This window comes from Oncorhynchus nerka, linkage group LG5 (genome assembly GCF_034236695.1).
Source record: "Oncorhynchus nerka isolate Pitt River linkage group LG5, Oner_Uvic_2.0, whole genome shotgun sequence".
NCBI lineage: Eukaryota > Metazoa > Chordata > Actinopteri > Salmoniformes > Salmonidae > Oncorhynchus > Oncorhynchus nerka.
In genome coordinates, this window is record NC_088400.1 from 20933971 (window position 1) to 20948965 (window position 14995).

Here is a 14995-nt window from a genome sequence, read left to right on the forward strand (position 1 = left end):
AAGTCATGTATTGGCTTTTGAGGAGAAAGAACACATCATGTTCACAAGTGTTCTAGAACTTCCAGTTAGGCTGGAAGTTATCATCTCTTTAAAGAGAAGTTGTGACTTGAATACCCCTGTTTTCTGTCTTTCAGGTTCTCTCTTCTCCTTCAGAAACAGTGTTACCATGCCACACCAGCACGTTGGACAAGGACAGTGGGGGGAACTCTGGAGGAGATGGGCCGGTTCGTTCCAGAGTTGGTGGGGATAACTCACGCTGCTCCACCCTCTCTTGGGATGCTCCATCTGACCTGCTCTTACCCCCAGACCTTGATGGTGCAGTCCAGCTGGACTATTACTCCAGGCCCAGCTCAGGTAATGGGCTGTGTGGTTGTGTGATCGTACCATGGGGGCGTAATTTGGGGGTGGTCTGTGACACCCATAGGGCTTTGGCCAAGGCCGGACTACCAATTCTGGGGCCCCGGGGCACCTACAGTACCTTCAGGGGGCTTGTGATGTGTTCATATGTTATCTGAAAGGGCCCTGACCTCCAGCCCTGCATGCCCATTCTGTAACCTGGGCCTGGCTTTGGCCAATAACACAGTTTTGTTTACTTTGAGAGACACCATGTTGAAAAGCCATATTAAATATTAACCCTCTCCTCTCCCTGTTCCTTTATTTACCCCTCTCTTGTTATCTTCTTAACACCACTTAATCACTCTTTCTGGTGACCACCTTCTCACTCTCTCTCTGGGCCTACACTCTCTCTCCCTTTCTTGCTCCCCATCTCTCTTCCTCCCTCTTTATTTCTCCCACCCTCCATCCTTCTGTAGGTTTTTATTCAGTCAGTGGCAGCTCCCTATCAGACTCCTGCTACTCTGTGTCCAGTGAGGCATCCCTGGCCCAGGGGGGTCCAGTAAAAGGTGGGCTAGTCCGGGCTGGACCAGGACCACCCTCAGGGGGAGCCTTCAGGCTGTGGGAGCAGCGGGCTCTCTCTGCAGACCACAGAGACACCCAGTGGCCGGAGGCCACGCAGCAGCCAAGAACTCAGAGCATTGAGGAGACCACAGAGATCACTGATAGGAGACCAGTGTCTACGGGTCAGATAAATATAAATGCACTCACTCCTCAGTACAGTTCATCTGTATTTAACCAGTAGAGGCCATTCAGACATAATTGTCACTGTTTTACAGGGAGTCCTGGGACCATGGTCCTAGATAAATGTTACTGTTTTACAGGGAGTCCTGGGACCATGGTCCTAGATAAATGTTACTGTTTTACAGGGAGTCCTGGGACCATGGTCCTAGATAAATGTTACTGTTTTCCAGAGTCCTGTGAACATAGTCCGAGATAAATGTCACTGTTTTCCAGAGAGTCCTGGAAACATAGTCCTAGATAAATGTCACTGCTTTCCAGGGAGTCCTGGGACCATAGTCCTAGATAAATGCTTTTGCTTCTTCATAAGCTGACTGACATTCATCAACTTTCTGTCTCTCGTCCTTTGATCCCAGTTGACCTGGAAATGAACAGCCTTTTCTTCCTGTCTGACCTGTGCGCCAGCCTGGGCGACCCCCATGCTGGCTCCCTCCTCCCGCTGCCTGACCTCCGACCCCAACTCGACCCCAGGTTCTGTTCTGACCTGGTGTCCCGGAGGACCAAGGAGGTGTACCCGTACCCCAGCCCCCTCCATGCCGTGGCCCTCCAGAGCCCCCTCTTCACCTACAGTCAGGACCCCTCTCCCTCCTCTCGCCTCTCGCCGAGTCCGGACTCCTCTACCCAGGCTGAAGAATCTCAGTCCACTCCCCTCTTCCGGCCCCCCCAGCCTCCTCAGCCCTCCACCTTCACCCAGCTGGAGCAGTACATCACCAGGCTGGCTCGCCAGTACCGAAGCCGGATTGCCCCCCCTGACACCACCCTTACCTCCATCCCCAGGCAAGGCTCCCACAGGGGCCCCAGAACCCCTGGCCACGGCTCCACTCAGTCGCTGTCGGCCTTTGAGAACCGCAGTACCCCCTCCAACCTGACAGGGGGCAGTGTGACGCCCTGCAAGTCTTTTCTGGGAAACTCTGCACGGGTCAGCCTCAGCAGTATCAGTAAGAAGGCCAGTAGGAACTCCATTAACCTGGGCCACCTGCCCTCAGCGACAGGAGAAGATCTCAAAATCAACCTCCATCTCAACCTCAGTCTCAACCTCAGCCCCAATCTGAACAAAAACCTGGGTTTAGACTCAAACTCCAAGGAAGGTATTAGCACTAGTGGTGTATTAAGGAGTGACCATGCTACCCCCACTGCCTCCCCCTCTCCTTCCACCTCCTCCCTCTCCAGCGCCGCCACTCCCACCCCTGCCCTGAGGGTGAGGCCACGCATCTCAACCTGTCCCTCCAACCTCAATCACCGGAGCTCTCTGGAGGTCACCGGGTCAGGGGCTGGGTCAGGTCTAGAATTCTCCCGCTCACTGGACTGGAGTAGATTGGATTCTTCACCAGGGAAAGTGACAAGGAGCCAACCCAGCGTCAATGCCCCGGACGCCAGCCCGAGTAAGCTCAGCGAGGACTCAGCGATGGTGGGGGAGATCTCCCGTCTCTCTGGCCTGCCCCGGGCTGTGGTGGTGGGGCTGATGGAGCAGGGTGTGGAGCTGGATGTTGACTGCTTCCAGAGCGACACCGAGAGAAAAGGTCAGGGGTCAGAGTTTAAAGGCCAAAGCTCCTCCCCTTCCTCCCGCCAGACAGCCCGGAATGACCACCAGTCTCATCATCATGATTATTCCAGTGTCCGCCACCTCCACGCCAGTAACGAGACTGACCTCGACCCCCAGAGGCCGATCCATCTGTCCCTCAGTGTCACCAACTCCTCCAGTTCCCATTCCAGTAGCCCCAATCACCCTTACCAGTCCACCTCAACCCATCCATCTACCCATCATCATGTCACCCACCACCACACACATACCTTCCACTGCCAACAAACCCCTTCCCCATCCGACCCCTCCTCCCCCTCGTCTCATGACCACCCCAGGGTACACTCCCCACCCCGCCCTCTCCAGCCCTCCCCCCTCGCCACTACTCCATTCTCTGTGTTCCGGCGGGATGACCCATTCCAGTGCTCCCTGCCTCGCATCAGTGACAGCAGCTCACCACAAGGGGGCGGCATCCGGCCCAGAGGGGGGTCGCTACGGCAGTGTGCAGGGGGTGGAGGGGGTAGATGGAGGGTAGATGGGGAGGGAGAAGGATGGAAGAGGATGGATGGGGAGGGGCTCTACCAGGGGAAGCATGTGTCCAGGGAGTTGGTGAGGGCATCGACGGTGAGCAGCTTCCACAGGAAACAGAGGTGCTACAGCAGCAATTGGGGAGAGGAAGGCAGTCACGACACGGCCCAGACGCCAAAGAAGGGGGCAGACAAACTCTGGAGGGACTTCGAAGGGCATTCATGGGGGAAAGAAGCTGAGGAGGAGAACAAGGAGAGGTGGAAGAGAGAGGGGATCAGGAGAAAGAAGGAAAATTACCAAAAGGAGAAGCAGCAGGCCAACAAAGAGACAGAGAGGGGACAGAAAGAGAGCAGTGCCTCAAAACGCAAAGGGAAGGGTGGTGGTGGTGGCTGGGACAAGCGTAGCTCCAGCCTGAGGCTGTCCAGACAGGCTCTGTTCCGCAGTGAGTCCCAGGGGGAAGTGCTGGATCCTCGAGCCCTAAAAAAGGAGCATCTGAGGGGGGCACAGTGGACCTCCTCCCTGGACATCGGCAGAGGCATGGAGCTCAGTGTGGAGGGGGTTCGTCCGTTGGTGTTTGGAGGAAGAGCAGAAGAAGAAAAGTGCTTGTCCTCTACTGCCAGCCTCTTCCACCTCTCTAGCTCTCAGAGCCTAGAGGATAGCTGTCCCTCCATCTCTCCTCCTCTCTCCTCCCCATCGTTCTCTCCATCCCCTCCAAGTAGGGCACCCCTCACACGCTCACGCTCGCTGAGGGACCTGAGTAGAAGGGTGTTTAGCTCAGTGAGGTCTCTCAGTTTGAAACACAAGACGTCAAGGAAGTGAGAAAATCACAGAAAGTGTTTTTGCCACTAAGTTAGTCAATTTTCAGGCAGTTGTATTTTGGCTGATAAGGATGTGCCAATGTTTTCCCTTTCTAAACTTGATTCTGTTGAACTTGACTCTCAGTAGTACTATGTGACTGTGAGTGACTGTGTGTCTGTGTGAGTGGTCCCCTTTGCATGCAGCTCTGTGACAGCTCTGTGGACGGTCACAGCTATCGGTAGTCTGAGCTTGTTCTCCTCTCGGAGTGTATATCAAATAGAAGTTTACACACTGTATGTTGCCTTTGAAGTACAATCATATTGGCTATAAAGACCAAAATCAGCAAACAAAATGTTGTATAAATGAATATTGTGCTCAGGACTTTGAAATGGATATCAGTAAAGTAATCATTAAGAATAAAATGTTATTTGAAACAAATGTGTGTATCTTGGATTATTAATAAAAGGCAACTAATACAACTTATTTGACTCTGAATTCTTCCATCCACCTCGCTGCAGTGACGCCAGTGTACCGCTGCAGTGACGCCAGTGTACCGCTGCAGTGACGCCAGTGTACCGCTGCCGTGACGCCAGTGTACCGCAGCAGTAGTAACACCAGTGTACCGCAGCAGTAGTAACACCAGTGTACCGCAGCAGTAGTAACACCAGTGTACCGCAGCAGTAGTAACACCAGTGTACCGCAGCAGTAGTAACACCAGTATACCGCAGCAGTAGTAACGCCAGTGTACCGCAGCAGTAGTAACACCAGTGTACCGCAGCAGTAGTAACGCCAGTATACCGCAGCAGTAGTAACCGCCAGTGTAACACCAGTGTACCGCAGTAGTAACGCCAGTGTAACACCAGTGTAGCAGTAGTAACACCAGCCCAGTGTACCGCAGCAGTAGTAACGCCAGTATACCGCAGCAGTAGTAACGCCAGTATACCGCAGCAGTAGTAACACCAGTATACCGCAGCAGTAGTAACACCAGTGTACCGCAGCAGTAGTAACACCAGTGTACCGCACCAGTAGTAACACCAGTAGTAACACCAGTGTACCGCACCAGTAGTAACACCAGTATACCGCAGCAGTAGTAACACCAGTATACCGCAGCAGTAGTAACACCAGTATACCGCAGCAGTAGTAACACCAGTATACCGCAGCAGTAGTAACACCAGTATACCGCAGCAGTAGTAACACCAGTGTACCGCACCAGTAGTAACACCAGTGTACCGCAGCAGTAGTAACACCAGTATACCGCAGCAGTAGTAACACCAGTGTACCGCAGCAGTAGTAACACCAGTATACCGCAGCAGTAGTAACAATATACCGCAGCAGTAGTAACACCAGTATACCGCAGCAGTAGTAACACCAGTATACCGCAGCAGTAGTAATACCAGTATACCGCAGCAGTAGTAACACCAGTATACCGCAGCAGTAGTAACACCAGTATACCGCAGCAGTAGTAACGCCAGTGTACCGCACCAGTAACGCCAGTGTACCGCAGCAGTAGTAACGCCAGTGTACCGCACCAGTAACGCCAGTATACCACAGCAGTAGTAACGCCAGTGTACCGCAGCAGTAGTAACACCAGTGTACCGCAGCAGTAGTAACACCAGTGTACCGCAGCAGTAGTAACACCAGTATACCGCAGCAGTAACGCCAGTGTACCGCAGCAGTAGTAACACCAGTGTACCGCAGCAGTAGTAACGTCAGTGTACCGCAGCAGTAGTAACACCAGTATACCGCAGCAGTAGTAACGCCAGTGTACCGCACCAGTAACGCCAGTGTACCGCACCAGTAACACCAGTATACCGCAGCAGTAGTAACGCCAGTATACCGCAGCAGTAGTAACGCCAGTATACCACAGCAGTAGTAACACCAGTGTACCGCAGCAGTAGTAACACCAGTGTACCGCAGCAGTAGTAACACCAGTATACCGCAGCAGTAGTAACACCAGTGTACCGCAGCAGTAGTAACGCCAGTATACCGCAGCAGTAGTAACACCAGTATACCGCAACAGTAGTAACACCAGTGTACCGCAGCAGTAGTAACACCAGTATACCGCAGCAGTAACGCCAGTGTTCCCAGTATACCGCAGCAGTAGTAACGTCAGTGTACCGCAGCAGTAGTAACACCAGTATACCGCAGCAGTAGTAACGCCAGTGTACCGCACCAGTAACGCCAGTGTACCGCACCAGTAACACCAGTATACAGTAGTAACGCAGTATACCGCAACAGTAGTAACACCAGCAGCAGTAGTAACGCCAGTATTCCGCAGCAGTAGTAACGCCAGTATACCGCAGCAGTAGTAACACCAGTATACCGCAGCAGTAGTAACACCAGTATACCGCAGCAGTAGTAACACCAGTGTACCGCAGCAGTAGTAACACCAGTGTGCCGCAGCAGTAGTAACGCCAGTATACCGCAGCAGTAGTAAGACCAGTATACCGCAGCAGTAGTAACGCCAGTGTACCGCAGCAGTAGTAACGCCAGTGTACCGCAGCAGTAGTAAGACCAGTATACCGCAGCAGTAGTAACGCCAGTGTACCGCAGCAGTAGTAACGCCAGTGTACCGCAGCAGTAGTAACGCCAGTGTACCGCAGCAGTAGTAACGCCAGTATACCGCAGCAGTAGTAACGCCAGTATACCGCAGCAGTAGTAACGCCAGTGTACCGCAGCAGTAGTAACACCAGTGTACCGCACCAGTAGTAACACCAGTGTACCGCACCAGTAGTAACACCAGTGTACCGCACCAGTAGTAACACCAGTATACCGCAGCAGTAGTAACACCAGTATACCGCAGCAGTAGTAACACCAGTGTACCGCACCAGTAGTAACACCAATGTACCGCACCAGTAGTAACACCAGTGTACCGCAGCAGTAGTAACACCAGTATACCGCAGCAGTAGTAACACCAGTGTACCGCAGCAGTAGTAACACCAGTATACCGCAGCAGTAGTAACACCAGTATACCGCAGCAGTAGTAACACCAGTATACCGCAGCAGTAGTAACACCAGTATACCGCAGCAGTAGTAATACCAGTATACCGCAGCAGTAGTAACACCAGTGTACCGCAGCAGTAGTAACGCCAGTGTGCCGCAGCAGTAGTAACGCCAGTGTACCGCACCAGTAACGCCAGTGTACCGCAGCAGTAGTAACACCAGTGTACCGCACCAGTAACGCCAGTATACCACAGCAGTAGTAACGCCAGTGTACCGCAGCAGTAGTAACACCAGTGTACCGCAGCAGTAGTAACACCAGTATACCGCAGCAGTAGTAACACCAGTATACCGCAGCAGTAGTAACACCAGTATACCGCAGCAGTAGTAACACCAGTATACCGCAGCAGTAGTAACACCAGTGTACCGCAGCAGTAGTAACACCAGTATACCGCAGCAGTAGTAACACCAGTGTACCGCACCAGTAACGCCAGTGTACTGCAGCAGTAGTAACACCAGTATACCGCAGCAGTAGTAACACCAGTGTACCGCAGCAGTAGTAACACCAGTGTACCGCAGCAGTAGTAACACCAGTGTACCGCAGCAGTAGTAACACCAGTATACCGCAGCAGTAGTAACACCAGTGTACCGCAGCAGTAGTAACACCAGTATACCGCAGCAGTAGTAACGCCAGTGTACCGCAGCAGTAGTAACACCAGTATACCGCAGCAGTAGTAACGCCAGTATACCGCAGCAGTAGTAACGCCAGTATACCGCAGCAGTAGTAACACCAGTATACCGCAGCAGTAGTAACACCAGTGTACCGCAGCAGTAGTAACACCAGTGTACCGCAGCAGTAGTAACACCAGTGTACCGCACCAGTAGTAACGCCAGTGTACCGCACCAGTAACGCCAGTGTACCGCAGCAGTAGTAACGCCAGTGTACCGCAGCAGTAGTAACGCCAGTGTACCGCACCAGTAACGCCAGTGTACCGCAGCAGCAGTAGTAACACCAGTATACCGCAGCAGTAGTAACACCAGTGTACCGCAGCAGTAGTAACACCAGTATACCGCAGCAGTAGTAACACCAGTGTACCGCAGCAGTAGTAACACCAGTGTACCGCAGCAGTAGTAACACCAGTGTACCGCAGCAGTAGTAACACCAGTATACCGGAGCAGTAACGCCAGTGTACCGCAGCAGTAGTCACCACCACAGACATGACTAGAACACAAGGTAACAACAGCATCACCACCACAGACATGACTAGAACACAAGGTAACAACAGCATCACCACCACAGACATGACTAGAACACAAGGTAACAAAACACCAGTATACCGCAGCAGTAGTAACGCCAGTGTACCGCACCAGTAACGCCAGTGTACCGCAGCATTAGTAACACCAGTGTACCGCAGCAGTAGTAACGCCAGTGTACCGCAGCAGTAACGCCAGTGTACCGCAGCAGTAGTAACACCAGTATACCGCAGCAGTAGTAACGCCAGTGTACCGCAGCAGTAGTAACGCCAGTATACCGCAGCAGTAGTAACACCAGTGTACCGCAGCAGTAGTAACACCAGTATACCGCAGCAGTAGTAACGCCAGTGTACCGCTGTCATATCAAAAAATATTTATTAAGTTGAATCAAAACATTTTGTACACAAAAAGTAACAGGACTGATCATTAGACCAGAAACAACCACATTCAGAAGGCATAATAGGACTTTGAGTTTGAACAGTGCACAAAACAGTCTCTTTAGCACCCTCACTTTGACCTTCAACCCTTTTGAGCCTCCAACGACGTAGCTTCCTGTTGGTCATCAGGCAAATATCTACTCATTATGTGATCAATATATTATGTGATCAATATTAGCCAACTAGCCTTCCTTAGGCCGATTCCCTCTAACATGCTGTAGCTCTTCTTAGGTGTCCAGTCTAGGTTTGTTTCCTCTTTCTCCTCCAGTGCTCTTCTCAATCCTCAGGGTCAAAACAACAGAACATCCCTCCTGATGGGAACTTATTTCTGGGTGACTCCTCCGCTGGCCCCCTCCCCTGCTCTCTGACTGGAGGAGAACATGCCTCGGTACAGAGCCTTCTCCTTCTGGTACTCTGTGCTCAGCCTATCCTCCGCTTGCTGCAGGTGCATCCTCACATTTGTGTCTGTTACAGTGACAAATAAAGTTATTCAAATTTCAGTCAACATTAGGGGAATGGGAATAGCATATAGACACAAAAATAATACAATATATTGTGATCTACTTCATTCTGTTGGGGAATAGAAAAGTATTCCTATAACACGCCCTCACAACACATCAATAAACTGTTTTGTTTTACTCAAAGGCTGTGGTAGGGAGAGCGGTCAAAAAGCTGAGCTACCATTGGGTTGTCCTTTGCTGGCCTGAGTGAGGTATTGCTTGGCACTCTGTGCGTTTCCCAGCTGCAGAGAGGCCACTCCTGCTCTGTACAGGGCCTTGATGTCACCCGGACGCCACTGCAACACCCGCAAGCTGTACTCCTGGACACGCGTGTAGTCTACACATTCTCTCTGCAACAGACAGGCTAAGAAAGGGGGTGAGACAGAAAAGGGAGAAAAGTCAGTCAAGAAAGAGGGGGGATTGTTCATTGTGTTCAGCATTATACATGACTTTAAAAGGGTTATTTACTGCATGCCACGTATCGAGGCCTGTAATACCTGCTAAATTGTTGTAGCAGTCGACCTGTGTGTTCCTAAGTAGTTCTTCCTGTCCTGGGGTGAGTACAGGAGCCTCAGGACCAAACCCCTTCACTGCCGCAGTGACATCAGAGTCTAAACTACGCAGAATGAGCAACGAACGGTGGTAACGTCCAATGGCAGACCGAAGGTTTTTCTCTTTGTAGAATTTGTTCCCCTCCATTTTTAGGTGGATAGCATCTTGGAGCTGGGAGTCTACTTTGGCACCTGAGGGGCCAGGACTGGTAGAAGAGCCTGAACAGCTTGCCACTGCAGCCCCGGCCCCCAGCTCCATAATCTCACCACCTGATGGCTCTGGACTCGCCATGGTACTTTATGGCCAGTGGAGATGGAAACAGAAGTACACGAGAAGACATGATATTAGATGACTAGACACATTGTTGTGTTACTTGGGTGGTACACACCCAACACTAAATCTTAAGACAAAACTTAGCCAATGTCAGCCAATGTCACTAGCCGGCTACCACCCAGTTACTCAACCCTGCACCTTAGAGACTGCTGCCCTATGTACATAGACATGGAACATTGTTCACTTTAATAATTTTTACATCATGTTTTACTCACTTCATATGTATATACTGTATTCTACTCACTGCCACTCCGAAATTGCTCGTCCTAATATTTATATATTTCTTAATTCTATCGTTTACTTTGAGATTTGTGTGTACTTTTGTGAACTGTTAGATACTAACGTTCCTGCGCTGTTGGAGCTAGGGCCACAAGTATTTCGCTACACCCGCAATATCATCTGCTAAATATGTGTATGTGACCAATAAAACGTGTCATTTCTTATGAGTAAAGAACTGGAGGTGCTATTGCCCTGAAATCTGAAACCTTCCCTTGATGTCAATCACAATATATTGTAAAATAAAAACTAGCTAGTCATTTCAACTTATTCACTAAGACGTTATATGGAGTGTCCTACCTAGGTCCAGTACGAGCTAACAAGAAAAAACGTGTTTTTTTATGCTAGCTTGCGCGATAGACACGCATGTGAGTGAACAAGATGCAAAGTAACTTCCAATTGACATGGTCATATGTTGACCGTTATAAAAAATTGTAATAGCGACTCACCTTACAGTCTATTGATCTTTACACAAAAGACAAATAAAATATTTGAACTTGTCCACCTAGCTAGAGCACATCCAAACAATCACAACATTGGTGTTCAGACAGGCACTTCCTGCTTTTTCTTCTTCTGTGGTGAGAGTAACCCAACCTATTTGACTGCAACGGAACTGATTTGATTGTTTTTTTAGCGCCACCTGCTGTAGTAACATGGACATTACTATGTGATGCATCCATCAATGAAAGAGCGTTCATCAATACTGTAAAGTAAAATGGTGTAATGTTTATGTCTTTGGTGAATTAATGAAGAGTCCTAGAAGTTTGTAGAAGTTTGTTTGGATCAAATAAAATAATTCATAAATTGTAGATGACCTAGGCTGCAGTATGTCTTATTTATATGACATAATCCTATAAATGATTTATAGGACAGACTTTTGCAATGGTCCATTGTTAGGAAGGTTGATCGGATTAATGTTGTCCAACTGACCGACTTTAAATGACAAGAGGTGGGGGTCGGCTTTGTACCCCCCTTTCGAACCTGGCGTACATTCTGTCCCATGCATCTTACATAACTAAAAAACAAACATATTTGTCGCTATTATGGATAATGATTGATTAAAAAGTACCACTCAGTTGATTGAGTCAAATAATACATTTGCAAAATGATAACGTTTTGACAGAATTCACTGCATCTCTGATCTAGGAAATGTGTCCAACGCTCCAGTATGTGTCGTATGCAAGTGCGTCACTGGCACATTTGTAAGGGGAAGGGAGTGTTGTAATGCTAGTTTGCGTGCAGGCTGTTCTTTAAATATCCTATTTTATTTCAGAAATATGACACATGGTAGTTTAATAATTCAAGAAAATACCGAATAAACGGGACGGTACTGCCTGAAAGATATCCTGTATTTAGTTGGTTTTGATCGATCTTTTGTATTTAGGATATGGAGCTTGATCGGCGACTGTTGGTGGCTCACTGCGCAGCCCACACCCTGTCAGTACTGGCCGGGTTGATGGTGGTTGTCCCGCTGGCGCTAAACGGCTCAGCTTTCAAAGGGCGTTGTGCGCTTTTCACCACTGGTTCTTGGAGGACGGACAATCGAACCGACATTTCTGTGGAACAGGGTGAGATTTCACACTTGGTGGTACAGCAATGGGGTCCACCGTCTGCATGCCAGTTCGCAACTTTTGTCGGTGTTTTCACGGTGCTGTATGGTGCTGCGCAGGGCTGGCGAAGCATCTTCTATCTCCACGGACGGCTTGACGAGTGAGTAGGCTTTCCATAGGCTTTGAAATAGTTCATCAATAGTACAATAGTACATAAAGTAGGCCTATATATATATCGTTGTTTTTGTTGTTAAAAATAAATACATAAATATATATAAATATTTAAAAACAACGATACAAATGGAAACATAAATGACATAACTAGCCTGATAATAATAATAATAATGACCATTATGAAATATCAAATTGTGCAATGCATTGTTAGTCATATGTGTCATCGGTAACTGGTATTACATAGTTATAACAGTTTACGTCAAATTACAATGTTTTCAGTAGTTCACAGTCACCAATGTTATTACTATGTTTATTTTCCAGCACCTTGTTCTCTGCCTTCCTGACCCTGATCCTGAGCCTGTGTGTGTTGTTCCTATCTGGAGGGGCTAGTGTCACCCTCTCCCTGGGGCTGGCCTCCTGGTGCAACACTGTCACAGACGGCAACACCAGACCCTACAGGTAATGTTCATATACTGAGACATATATATCAACAGGTCGTACTTTAGGGTCTTCCAGGCCAGGTCATTTGGTCAGGAAAATCTCTGTGCATCGACCGGTGTGTTGCATACATTGCAGTGAGTGTGAGGGTCAAGCTGCAGGGGTTTGACTTGTTAAATATTGACAGTTTCTTGTCTCTGTCTGTTTGCGTGCAGCTGTGCAGAATCCCAGTCCGTCCCCATGTACCTGGATGTAGAGACGTCCTCCTTCTACACTGAGCTCACTCTGGCAGAGGTATGTAGTCCCCCATAGCCCATATCTCATGCCAGTGGGCTTTCCCTGCTCAAAATAGAAATTGTCTGCTTTGCATGAGTCAGTGTACTTGTGATTTAGTTGCAGTTTTTCTCTCCCTCTGTGCTCTCTATTTCCCCTTACACCCTCTTCTTGTTATTATTATTGTTGCTGTTATTATTATTATGATCATTGTTGTTATTTTATTTATTTTACCTTTATTTAACCAGGCAAGTCAGTTAAGAACAAATTCTTATTTTCAATGACGGCCTTGGAACAGTGGGTTAACTGCCTGTTCAGGGGCAGAACGACAGATTTGTACCTTGTCAGCTCGGGGGTTTGAACTTGCAACCTTCCGGTTACTAGTCCAACGCTCTAACCACTAGGCTACCCTGCCGCCCCATTATTATTAGTGTTCTTCTTCTTATTATTGTGTAATAACTCTCTTTCTCTTTTTGTTTCTCTATTCAATAATACTTATAATATATACTTTAACTGATAATAATCTTTCTCTCTCTCTCTCTCCAGGTTGCTCTGTGGAGTGTGACAGCATTGTGGCTGACCCACTCCATCCTGTCTTTCATGCGTCTCTACCACTCCCACAGCGAGCACATCAGCGGGCCCTGCCTGCCCAGGGAGAAGGAGCATCTCCTCGGTCACTCTTCCTCCTCCTCAGGCTCATCAGGATCAGACCGGGGCTCACCCTCACCCGCACAACCCCTATCAACAGCACCCAGCATCATCTTTGTCTAAACCCCTAATGCCAATGGAACCCCACGCAGCTACACATTATGAGGGGTGGAAATCTATATGAAACAAAGAAGCTGAGAATGTATTGATTCAAGAGACTGGACTACAGTTTGTAGTTTGATTGAACCCTTGTTTAAACCCATTTGAATTTATATGAGTTCCATCCCTCATAACCCGTCATTACCAACACCCAGTGTTTTTATTGAACCCCAAGACCTTTGTTCTGCTAAATCTCATCACCACCACCATTCACCACTTACTGTAGCCTCTTATTTAACAGGGTTCAACCTCCAACCACAAATCGTCATCTACCAATTCTTTCTCAGACCAAAGGGGATTCATTGAACGTACGGTAACTAAAAAAGGAATAAATGAAGTAATGTTATTGCATTTATTAATTAGATGTTTAACTAGTACCGTCTTATCTTAGAGTCTTAGACATATGGTTTAATATGTGATCACAATCAGTATGATATTAGTGACATTCATCAGTGCATAGCTCACTAACTTCATAACAAGGTAGCTGACTGACTGACCTGTGCCAAATTAGTTACATATAAATACTAAGTTATTATTTTAAAGGGTTGTCTGTTTCAACAAAACATGACCTAAAAGTGTTTGTTCAATATGTATGTCTGTTATATCCAACAGTTCCAAAATTGGCAAATGTACCATTTGCATGTTGTGTGCAATAGCTCTCAAGGCAAAAGTAATTCATTGTTTGAGTAAATTAACATTTGTACTGAGGCTTTCATTGAGAAGCAAGAAGCATATAGTATTTTTTTGAAAGAGAGACTATATTCAAATAGGATCACTGTGTGAGAAAGACACATTCATGTTTTATTGTGTCACAGAATCACTCTCTTCCTCTAGTGAAGGTTGTCGTATGATGCTATTTGTGTAGGTGCAGCTGCTTTCAAGGCATTTGAAGCCTCCAGATTTTTCACAAATATATAGCTTTGATGATAGTAGTATCAGAACAAGTATATGTGTGAACTAGGCTGAGCCAAGAAGGTTTAGGGAGGTATAGGATAGAGACAAAATACACTCGGAAAAAACACGTATTTCAATTTATCTTGACCTTCAAACTCTGAACTCTGACCTCAGTAGTCGTGGTGACATACAGATAGCGGAAAAATAAACCGGAAGAGAGATAGACTGTCTATAATCTATTGTATTTTGGAGTATTACTGGCAATATTGATGATGTTTTATACTGGTTATTTATGTTAATGTTTTTATTTAGCATCCTGTTTGTGTAAATCAAAAAATATCTTCCTATGAATTTTAAAAAAGCGTTTCATTTTGGGAGTTACTATGTTTATAACTTGTTGACATTGCGCTGGGCATGGAACTAGAAGTTGGCCTGCAGTGCTGATTTTAGATCAGTTTTGTTTGTTTCTAGATCATTCGTAGACAAACATTTGAATTGGTTGAGCAACGTCGGCTGATCCTAGATCTGTGCTTATTTGGTGAATAAAGGAAGCGTGATTGGTCAACCCAGTCCATCGGAATGAAACGT

The 14995-nt window shown here is 47.7% G+C and overlaps 3 protein-coding genes across 3 annotated transcripts; 2 read left to right on the forward strand and 1 right to left on the reverse strand.

The window, feature by feature from the left end:
- The first annotated feature begins 824 nt into the window (after positions 1–824).
- LOC115129194 (dapper homolog 2-like) lies at positions 825–4441 on the forward strand. Its single transcript, XM_065018445.1, has one exon. The coding sequence runs from the start codon at positions 1424–1426 to the stop codon at positions 3998–4000; it is 2577 nt and encodes an 858-aa protein (XP_064874517.1). The 5' UTR covers positions 825–1423; the 3' UTR covers positions 4001–4441.
- Positions 4442–8531: 4090 nt separating this feature from the next.
- LOC115129216 (tetratricopeptide repeat protein 9C-like) lies at positions 8532–10852 on the reverse strand. The gene is made up of 4 exons (XM_029659329.2): positions 10721–10852; positions 9608–9957; positions 9292–9474; positions 8532–9075 (listed from the first exon to the last, which is right to left on the reverse strand). Exons 2-4 carry the CDS (start codon positions 9951–9953, stop codon positions 8933–8935), a joined length of 672 nt encoding a protein of 223 aa, XP_029515189.1. The 5' UTR covers positions 9954–9957; positions 10721–10852; the 3' UTR covers positions 8532–8932.
- Positions 10853–11457: 605 nt separating this feature from the next.
- Positions 11458–14992, forward strand: LOC115129210 (transmembrane protein 179-like). The gene is made up of 4 exons (XM_029659318.2): positions 11458–11981; positions 12317–12454; positions 12649–12727; positions 13253–14992. The coding sequence occupies exons 1-4, from the start codon at positions 11659–11661 to the stop codon at positions 13475–13477; spliced, it is 765 nt and encodes a 254-aa protein (XP_029515178.1). The 5' UTR covers positions 11458–11658; the 3' UTR covers positions 13478–14992.
- The last annotated feature ends 3 nt before the right edge of the window (positions 14993–14995 follow it).